This window comes from Mytilus edulis, chromosome 13, assembly GCF_963676685.1.
Source record: "Mytilus edulis chromosome 13, xbMytEdul2.2, whole genome shotgun sequence".
Taxonomy (NCBI): Eukaryota; Metazoa; Mollusca; class Bivalvia; order Mytilida; family Mytilidae; genus Mytilus; species Mytilus edulis.
The window spans coordinates 30,445,680-30,456,617 of record NC_092356.1 but is presented as its reverse complement, the minus strand read 5'-3'; the positions used below and the strand labels follow the sequence as shown (position 1 = coordinate 30,456,617).

General features: G+C 31.4%; 1 protein-coding gene and 1 long non-coding RNA gene across 2 annotated transcripts; both read right to left on the bottom strand.

The window, feature by feature from the left end:
- On the bottom strand, positions 1-2,446 carry LOC139502360 (uncharacterized). The gene is made up of 3 exons (XR_011658805.1): positions 2,314-2,446; positions 864-962; positions 1-83 (listed from the first exon to the last, which is right to left on the bottom strand). It is a non-coding gene; the product is annotated as an uncharacterized lncRNA (long non-coding RNA).
- Positions 2,447-3,576: 1,130 nt separating this feature from the next.
- Positions 3,577-7,926, bottom strand: LOC139500241 (uncharacterized). Its single transcript, XM_071288981.1, has 3 exons — positions 7,764-7,926; positions 4,871-5,918; positions 3,577-3,880 (listed from the first exon to the last, which is right to left on the bottom strand). Exons 1-3 carry the CDS (start codon positions 7,924-7,926, stop codon positions 3,577-3,579), a joined length of 1,515 nt encoding a protein of 504 aa, XP_071145082.1.
- Positions 7,927-10,938: the final 3,012 nt, after the last annotated feature.

Genomic DNA, 10,938 nt, shown 5'->3' with positions numbered 1-10,938 from the left:
ACCATCCATTCTTTCTGTTATTTCAAATCCACCTATGTTAGATAGGAGTCTTTTTGTTGTAGCACTGACTTGAATTTTATTGGCTGAAAGGAAGAAATATGTTTAAGAAAGTATCTTGAGCGGATACTGACGATTATGGGAAGAAATATTAAAACAATATGAATCTGATAGAATAAAACTGGGTATGTTTGTTCAAACGAAAACAGGTATTATAGCACTGTTTAAAGAAAAGTTTCATGGGGAACTTATAATTTGAAATAAAATAAAATAATATATGCATTCAATTTGACAATATGCATTGTAGATTTGTTACAATAGACAATTATATTTAATGTAAAAGTGCATAATTGGAGCAAATAAACTTTTCTGTGTCAACTTTATTTTCAAATATTTAAAAAATTTGTGAATGCCACCATATGGAATTTAAAACGCATAAGCCTTAACCAAATTGACAATGCATCCTTTTCTACATAAGAAAACGCCTGTACCAAGTCAGGAATATGACAGTTGTTATCATACAATTCGTTTGATGTGTTTTATCTTTTGATTTTGCCATTTGGTTAAGGACTTTTCGTTTTGATTTTTCCTCGGAGTTAAGTGTTTTTGTGATTTTACTTTTTGATTAAAAGTGAAATAACAAATATGCCTAACTCAAGATAATATTCAAAACGGATTTTTTTTTTTTTTTTTTTTTTTTATCAAATTGCAAAATGAAATGTTCATACACTCCAAACAAATGGAAAACAGCTGCCAAATTATTGAATCATTACCGACATTTCCTTATGTAGAAAATGATGAATTAAACCTAGCTAAAATAATCAAATTAAATTTCATTATCCTTTGATAATATGTTTAAGTCTTACTTTCACTAGATGATTCCATAAGTTCTGCAACACGAACTGTAGATCCAAATAAACAATATTTCGGATTCTTAGATCCTACTACTCCGGCCACAACTGGACCTAAACATAGATTAAAATCAATTAATGTTCTATTTTAATTCATATAAAGATATACAATGGCACTAAACCGATCTTTTATTCGGTCCTCAATATATATATACTCTTCAACTTCGTACTTTATTTAGAGTTTTAACTTTATTCATTTGAGCGGCACTGACGAGGCTATTGTAGATAAAAACGCCCGTCTGACGTACAAGATTTTAAGCTTGGTATCTGTGATGATCATTCCTTTTCGTTCAACTGTAGAGAAGATTTTCATCATTATCAATGTTGCAAACAACATCTGAATAATATCCATTCGTTTAATGTGTTTGAACTTTTGACTTTTCCATTTGATTAAGGACTTTGCGTTTTGAATTTTCCTCGGAGTTCAGTATTTTTGTGATTTAACTTTTGATGCTTCAAATGTACATAGCAACAACAAACTATGGGGAAACATTATAATCCTGGTACCTTTGATAACTATTTACACCACTGGGTCGATGCCACTGCTGGTGGACGTTTCGTCCCCGAGAGTATCACCAGCCCAGTAGTCAACACTTCGGTGTTGACATGAATATCAATAATGTGGTCATTTTTATAAATTTCCTGTTTACAAAACTTTGAATTTACCGAAAAACTAAGGATTTTCTTATCCCAGGCATAGATTACCTTAGGCGTATTTGGCAAAAAATTTTGGAATTTTGGATCCTCAATACTCTTCAACTTTGTACTTGTTTGGCCTTATTAATATTTTGATATGATCGTCACTGATGAGTCTTATGTAGACGAAACGCGCGTCTGGCGTACTAAATTATAATCCTGGTACCTTTGATAACTAATTAGAATACGGATATATATAACGGAACGTGGATGACATTTGATACCGCCTGATATCTCAATAACCAGTAACTTAATTAAATCATTAAATTGTAATGAAACATCGATATACGTAGATTAGTAATGTAAAGTGGTTTTAAATTGGAATTTGTAGGCTTTACACGTAAAGCAATACAAAAAAGATACAAAGTAAGATACTGACAATAAGTCAATAAACTGCACTTATGACAATTTAAAAAAAGTGTTTCCACATTATACAAGTCTTGTTGTATGAATTTTCGTCAAGATACGTCTGAAAGTTTCTTGAATGTTAATTCGCAGGGCGGGAGATGCATGCATATCAGAAGACGCTTACCCTATCGACGTAACGGGTCTCGCTACTTTTGAAAGCATGCAATGCCCTCAGGTATTCTTTTTTCTTTTCTTCGTAATGGATTTATTAGATTTGAAAACATGTAAACTACTGTTCTCTTTAATCTAGCATGCAGTTTTAATTCTTTTGTATTTGATGCTGACAAAATGATTCATTTACCTGAATGACAGCCTATTCTGATCTTATAATTCATTCCAGGAAACTGGGGCAACTTCAATTGTTTGGTGTGATGTAGAATGTCTAGTGCTAAACTGGCTATTTCAGAGGCATGTCTTGTACCATTTTTAGTAGGAACACCTGTTAAAGATTTGATAGTTGTCATCACACAATGATATACATATTTTGTTGGATGTAATTTTCTTTACAACCAATTCCATATTATTTTGTGCAATATTCCTGATTGTAAATTGTAAATTTATGATTTATTTATAAATTTATGATTTATTTATAAATTTATGATTTATTTATAAATTTATGATTTATTTATAAATTTATGATTTATTTATAAATTTATGATTTATTGATAAATTTATAGTTATTACATGACAGAAAGTGAAAAAAAAATGTTTCAGTTTTGCTTAGGTACTTTGCATACAGAGTCTACCAGGTTAACTTTGCCGTTTCTGATTCAAATGGATTATTGGTTATTTCATTCTTCGTACCCAAAAATGAAAATAGCGTCACGTCATTGGTTGAAATCCCATTGGTTATGACGTTTTATACCAATCACAACATTTTGTTGTGTACTTTTGATCATAAAACCCAACATGCAGTAGATTATTAAAAAGTAAAATCACACAAAAATACTGAACTCCGAGGAAAACTCAAAACTATAAGTCCCTAATCAAATGGCAAAATCTAATGACAAAACACATCAAAAACAAATAGACAAGAACTGTCATAGTCCTGACTTGGTAAAGGCATTTTCAAATGTAGAAAACATTCAACAGCGAATTACAAACAGAGACCTTCGTCATAAGTTATTTTTCAAATTTAGATTTATTTATATTTTTATTTTCGTTTAAGGAATTAACGATCATAAGTAATTTCATTGTTTTTTTAACATGTTAATGAAAATTAAATTATCTATAGAATATTAGTCGAATGTATCAGTTTATTTGTTTGTTTTCAGGCTCACCCAATCATAACGTTACCTTCCGGTGTACTTTATCAAAATTTCTGACCCAGAACCTATCCAATTTGAAATGGTGTTTTTCTCCCACGTGACATATCTAACTAAAAACAAATTCAGATAAGAACAATCAAGTAAAAAGTATGTTGTTGGTAAAAGTGATATTTATATTAAAATGATAAGTTAAGTCTAAATAAAGGCAGTAGTATACTGTTGTTTGAAAGTCATAAATCGATTGAGAGAAAACAAATCCGGGTTACAAACATTTCTATTCTATATTTACAAAGTAGTTAATACTCACCGGAAACGACCATATACCCATCTCCTATTGTTTCCAGTTTGTACACGTCATAATATGACAATCTACAGTCAAAACATGAAAAAAGAGTATTCAACATTTCCACGACCTGATAGGGAGAACTTCTTGAGGATAGACTTGTAAACCCAACAATGTCACTCAAGAGAATGGTACAGTCTGCGAATTGTTCTGCACTTACAAACTCATTGCGTTTTAATTTTTCGGCAACTGGTTGTGGTAATAATTGATAGAGTAAAGCGTCACTCTGCTTTTTATTCCTGTTCAAAGCTTGTGTTCTGAAAGAAAACATAAAATTTTTGTTCAATAGTAAAACATCCAAAAACGTACCTCCGTCAAACAACAACAGCATTGGTGCCTGTTTTGTATTCTGGTTTAAACAGAAAATATATCAAATGATTGAACGAAATTTCCCGAATTGGACTTTCTATCTTATGTTTTTTTTATTGAGATTACTGCAAAAATGAAGATTTTGAGAACAGGTAATTAATGTTAAAGTTGAAGTTAAAGTCTTTAAATCGGAATCAAAGTTATGTTGATTTTTGTTTTGTTTAGAAGCACCTAGTTAAACACACATCTAGAAAAATTTAAATCCTCAATGCTTTTCAACGAGGTACTTTATTCAGCCCTTTTAACCTCTTTTGATTCGAGCTTCACTAACGAGTCTTTAAAAATTTGTAGACAAGACGACTTGGACATATACTTTATGATGCTTATATCTTTGATGCGTCTATCATATGTTATGTTTTGCTAAACATATATCTTTAATGAAAATTGTATATATATCCATTTATATGTTGACTTCTAACAGAATATTATGGTATTTTAACGTTTTGTGATGCCTGATTCATTACTCTTATTCATCTACTGGGTTAATTACATGTGTATAGCGTACATGTAGAAAACAGAAAAGGTCCTTTATTATTGGAATACATGATACCAAGTACGTATATAATTTGTTGTTTCATTTCATTTAATTTATTGGTACTACTAAGAATTATAAAATCTTTTTATGAAATATTTGTATTATACTTTTTCTATACAGTTCATATTGTATTGTAATCTAAAGAGTGATTTACTTGTTAAAAAGCATTTAAAAAAAATTAAATCTCTAATGATAAATTTTTTAATTTCAATAGATATTTTAATTTGTTTTCATATTACCTTCCAAACTGTAATGACATTACTGTTAATTAGAAAATATCAACTTTGTCTTGCTTTTATCATTTAAGTTATAGTGGCTGATATAACTAATAACAAGAACTTACTTTACAGCTATTTCAAAAGAGTATTGTTGAATTCTTGATGTCAGCAGGTAGGCAAAGTAGATGAGGAATGGATTTAAAATTGAAACAACTATAAAGACAGCCACAGACGTGACCAGACCGTTAAATACAATGTCAGCCCTTTTTTGTAACACGGTGTCTATTTTGACCGTAAGTGCCTGTTGAATATTTTCCATAACTTGGCGATATACGTTCATTTTTGAAATCCATGTTTGAACTAACTCAGCAGAACCTTCTGGTATCGAGGATTTATTTGACCTGACTTCAGATCTCATACGATCTATCTCCTTTTGTGTGGTATTCAGCATATGTAAGCTGTCTTCATATGTTTCATCAATAAAATCTGAATATTGTCTTGCAGCTTCGAGACAGGTGTTTGCAGTATCTTGACTTTCTATGAAAAGAACATAATTGCTTATGTCGAGAAAAGACCCCTTTGAGTAGAAGTAAATACCATAACTCAGTTCTCTGTCAATGTACTCGCGACCCATAAGTAATTCCTGAAAAGCTATCAACGATTTCCAAATAAACCCAGTTTCCTCTTCCCCTATTGTGGCATATAAAGAGCTTATAAATATTTCAATATCGTACGAGTAAAAACTTATTTCACCTGTAAATGTAGACTTCGACAAGAGTAACGCGTTTCGATGCTTGAGTAAATGTAATCTATATTTCTCATGTGACTGCAACTCTTTTCTTTGATTGGTGCTACTTACAGGCCATGTAGACAACTGCTTTAGTGCAATATCTGTATCTTGATAAACTGATAAGAGATCTGTTTTTGTGTATAAGCCTTCCTCACTGATATATAGCGAAGATTTATAGCGTTCGAACTGAAGGGCGTTTACTAATTTGCCAATATTTGTCTTTAAATCTATATTTCTTATCACGTTTTCAGTTTTGAAGTGTAACCGCAAAGACGATGTAAAACCAATGGCTGTCATTACAGTCAAAACTGTAATTGGAAATAAAACAATGAAAACCATCTTCGCTGTTTGTTTCCGCTTCCCAGATGCAGTAATTGGATTTCCTGAAAAATACAATAATTGGATAGCCTATTAATGCAGGATATATTGCTACGTTTTATTTAAGATATACCTTAGACAGATTGTCGGGCACAACAAACGAATTATGTTCCACAATAAGCCACTTTTTACCGCGTCGATCCATTTTGAAGAACTAAATTCTTTGTCTACTATTAATTTGTACTTATCTTAAATTTATTTGCATGAAATACTAGCCATTATACATCAAATAAAGTTAAACCAATCAAGGAAACAAACAAGAAAGCAACAAGCAAAAAATAAGTAAGCAAGCAAGCAAGCGAGCAAGCGAGCAAGCGAGCAAGCAAGCAAGCGATCAAGCAATTGAGTGAGTAAGCAAGCATTTAATTCGTTTATTACATACTGTTATCAATATAAAAATTAATTATCATGAGGCTGACTTCATGCAGGAACTTCTTAGGAAGAACGACAAAAAGTTAGCAATATCCTTTAACTCTACTTTCCGCTATATAGATGATGTTCTTTCACTAAATAATTCAAAATTTGGTGACTATGTGAACGCATCTATCCTATCGAACTAGAGATAAAGGATACTACAGATACAGTTAAGTCGGCCTCATATTTTGACTTACATTAAGAAATTGACAATGAGGGTCGATTGAAAACAAAACTTTACGACAAAAGAGATGAATTTAGCTTTCCAATTGTGAACTTTCCATTTCTAAGTAGCAACATTCCAGCAGCACCTGCATACGGGGTATATATTTCCCAATTGATACGATATTCCGTGCTTGCATTTCCTATCATGATTTTCTTGATAGAGGGTTGCTGCTCACAAGGAAGCTATTAAACCAAGAGTTCCAAAAGGTGAAGTTGAAATCATCCCTTAGTAAATTTTACAGACGCCATCACGAGTTGGTTGACCGTTATGGAATAACCGTTTCACAAATGATATCGGATATGTTCCTTACGTCGTAACTACAATCCCCTTCCCTTTCATGAATGTGACCTATCGAATTAGACTATTTACCGGATTTGTTATCATATAAGCAACACGACAAGTGCCACATGTAGAGAAGGATCTACTTACCCTTCCGGAGCACCTGAGATCACCCCTAGTTTTTGATGGGGTTCGTGTTGTTTATCTTTAGTTTTCTATGTTGTGTCATGTGTACTATTGTTTGTCTGTTTGTCTGTTTGTCTTTTTCATTTTTAGCCATGGCGTTGTCAGTTTAATTTTGATTTATGAGTTTGACTGTCCCTTTGGTATCTTTCGTCCCTCTTTTATTTTGAATTGCAGTATTGATTTAAAAGAAAAAAACTTACACAAAGCTTAAATAATATAAAAGCTCATCTCACAATAAATATAAGTCTCTGAGTAAAAAAAGAGCTGTTATCAAGCGGGGGGGGGGGGGGGGGAATAAAAATAAACAGTGAATACCGTGACAAAAACAAAACCACAAATGGTACAAACAATGATAATACATCACATAGAAAACCAAGTACTGAGAAACAGAAATCCAACCAAACACTTGGAGAGAATGATGGTGCTCCAGAAGGTTTAACAGTTCCTGGCTCTATATGTGACACCTGTTTTGTTCCACAAGCATGTGAAATAAGGTAAGGTTCCAATCGAAAAGACGAAGGCGTAAGCTGGGTTCTATCTTTACGTGTTGTGTGACAAATAAAGGCAGCAGTAGTATACCGCTGTTCGAAAGTCATAAATCGATTAAGATGAAAACAAATCCGGGGTACAAACTAAAATCGAAGACTATAAGAAGAAAACAACGAAATAACAGAAACACTGAAGTGCAACAAAAAAAATCAAACGACAATGCAGCACACACAGAAACGAACTACAAGATACTTACCAAAACAAAGTTTTCTGCATGGATTTCTGTTAGTATTTCTGAATGCCGTTCTCGTTATCACCTCGTTAAAACCACTCAGACTCAATGACGGCAGAGATCCATTGTCAGATTTAAAGCTAGGCAAAGATAACTGTACGGGAAGTACCTGATTTCGTTTGACCATATTTTTCAAATCTGAAATCATAATCATTAAAAAGTTATTTCAAGATAGATAATATGCACATGCCACAAACAAAATTCCACAAAATGTTGTGAAATACAACAGATAGTTCTACCCCAAAAAATCCCATACTAGGAAGCAATGACATTCAAACTAAGCCTTAAATTCAATAAATAACAAATATCAACAAATGACACATGGTCCGTTCTTTCTTACTTTGAATAGACACCAAAAAAAAGTTAACCAGTCGGTAAACCGTATTTTAAAATCAAAGCAAGAAAAAATCTAAATTTTTTAAATCAAAATAATTTTCAGATCAATTGTAGTATATTCCATTTTTCTTTAGGCACAACACGGGAATCATGCTAACATTATCAAACTCCACATCACAGAAACTAGTTTAGATTCTCTATTTCTGTTCCACTGGAATAAATCATGTATTAAGTCACATAAATGAAGGTATTGTATAGTGAGGAAAAGACGACGAATTAAATTTGATTAAAAAAGAAAAAAAAAATCATTTACATTTTAAATTAAAATTAGATTCTACAGTTAATTTTGAAGCATCTTACGAATCTTTAACACATTTGAATGTCCAGAACGTTTCAACAGTCTTTTCTAGAATGTTTTTAGCTGTAACATTTTTTTTTTACAATCGAATTTGATTGATATAAACTTTTTAATATAATTATCATAATCTATGTAAAAAGCATTTGATGTCTTACCTTTCCTGTTTTAAGTATGTTATATTAATGGGCACAATCGTTTAGATGTGTTGGTTTTATCTGATTTTAAAGGTGTTAATTATTCATAAAAGCACGTGTAAAATTTTCAACACCATTACGCTGCTATTAAAACCTGTACAAACTGGATGAAAGCTAGTAAAAACCATAAGACATATTAAACTCAACAATAAATCGATGGAGATAGTGTATATATTCAGTAATGAGCTAACGATAATGATGAAAAATATTTTCATCTTTATTGATCATGCCTTTCACAGATAAAGACAGTACAAGCTTTAATAGAAATACTATTACTTCATTATAAAAGCATAAAATATAATACAAGGTTTATTATGACCCGACGTTACAACTTAGTGAGACTCTCCTGATTAGTCAAGTTAGATACAGAAAATGGTAGTCTTTGAAAAAAAAATTGTATTCGACTATCAATCGTTTCTGGATTTAACTCCATCTCGTTAATGAAACTGATTAGAATACAATTCAGAGATTTGTAATTTCATCTATTGAATTTGCATCCTTAATTAAGTTTTGTTAAAACAATGATGATAGAAAGTTCAGACGATACAAATTTCGTCATTACGTGTAATGCCCTTTTTGCTGTCAATTGCTGTAAAATCGTTTAAAGATTGTTGTGTTAATTAGTAATACATTCTACTTTAATCAAAATCCTACGTAACTGAAATAAAATTTAGAATGGAACTGGCAAATGTTTCAAAGAGATCAGTTCTTTAAAAACATTTTTGGATGCATTTTCTTTTTTGCTAACTGCTGTAACGAGTCCAGGTGATGATGAAAGTGCCATTTCATTTAAATATTCCCTTAAATATAGTTTCATGCTTTCGAAGCTCTATACAGGTAAAGCTTATAAACAACCCAATGAAGGTTCGCTCCGGAGGATATCACCAGCCCAGATGTCAGCACTTAAATAGATATAGGAAGATGTGGTGTGAGTGGCAATGAGACTACTCTCTATCCAAATACAATTTATAAAAGTAAACAATTATAGGTCAATATACGGCCTTCAACACGGAGCCTATGCTCACACAGAACAAAAGCATGCATATCAATTATATGGTCATTTTTATAAATTTCCTGTTACAAAACTTTGAATTTTTCGAAAAACTAAGGATTTTCTTATCCCAGGAATAGACTACCTTGGACGTATTTGACACAGCACAACTTTTAGAAATTTTTTGTCCTCAATGCTCTTCAACTTTATGCTTGTTTGGCTTTATAACTATTTTGATCTGAGCGTCACTGATGAGTCTTCTGTAGACGTGACGCGCGTCTGGCGTTAATATATAATCCTGGTACCTTTCATAACTATTTAAAAGTATATCTTCTTTTATGCATTTAAACCTATGATGCTACTGCAAGTATGGATTCAATTTTTGTCCTTTTCTCTTTATTTCTATGAGAACACTTTTAGAAAAGATATTGAGATAGTCATTTCCTATGCAAAAAAGTGACGAAACAAAGTTCTAGGACGAAACTCTTTCAATGTTTAGTGTATATTTAGATATATAACCTTCATTCTTTCAAGGACAATTTAGGCTCTCATGTGTTTTTTTATACTTATTACTTTAAAAGGCAACAGCGGTATACCGTGGATCAAAAATCATTAATCGATTAAGAGAGAAAAATCCGGGATACCAACTAAAATCGAGGGGAACACATCAAATTTAAGAGGAAAAAACAGAACAACAGAAACAAAATGTCACATTGTTATATTAATCAGTTTGTTCTTAAAAAAGATTAAAGAAATCGGTTATCTAAATATAACTGAATGAGTAGATTAAATAAAGATTGCTTCCTTTATCTAGTTTCTGGGACGATCAAATGTCTTATAATGTTTAAGGTAGATCATAAGTATATACTTTTTTGTGATAAAATTTTCTTATACTTTGCCAAAAGGATGATTTCACTGTGCTTTTTTCAAAAATATAATAAAAGTATCGGTCACCGTGCTATTTTCCAAGCTATGAATCGTTGAGAATTGCCTAAATTTAGTTGGATTGTTCATGAAAAAACACATATGAGATAGAATTTTGAAATAAATTGTAAAAAGATAGTTTTAATAGTATGTTTTAAGAAATAAAATGAAAAATGGTGTCACCGACCTTGTTTTCTTGCTACAAGTAAAAATGAAAAATTTCCTAATCAGTGTAGTATATATTATTTACCAAAAGAGTTATCTCCGCTTATTTGAAAAAAAAAATGATTCTAAAAACACAAAATTTGATATTTGTTTAAATATTTTGAATAATAC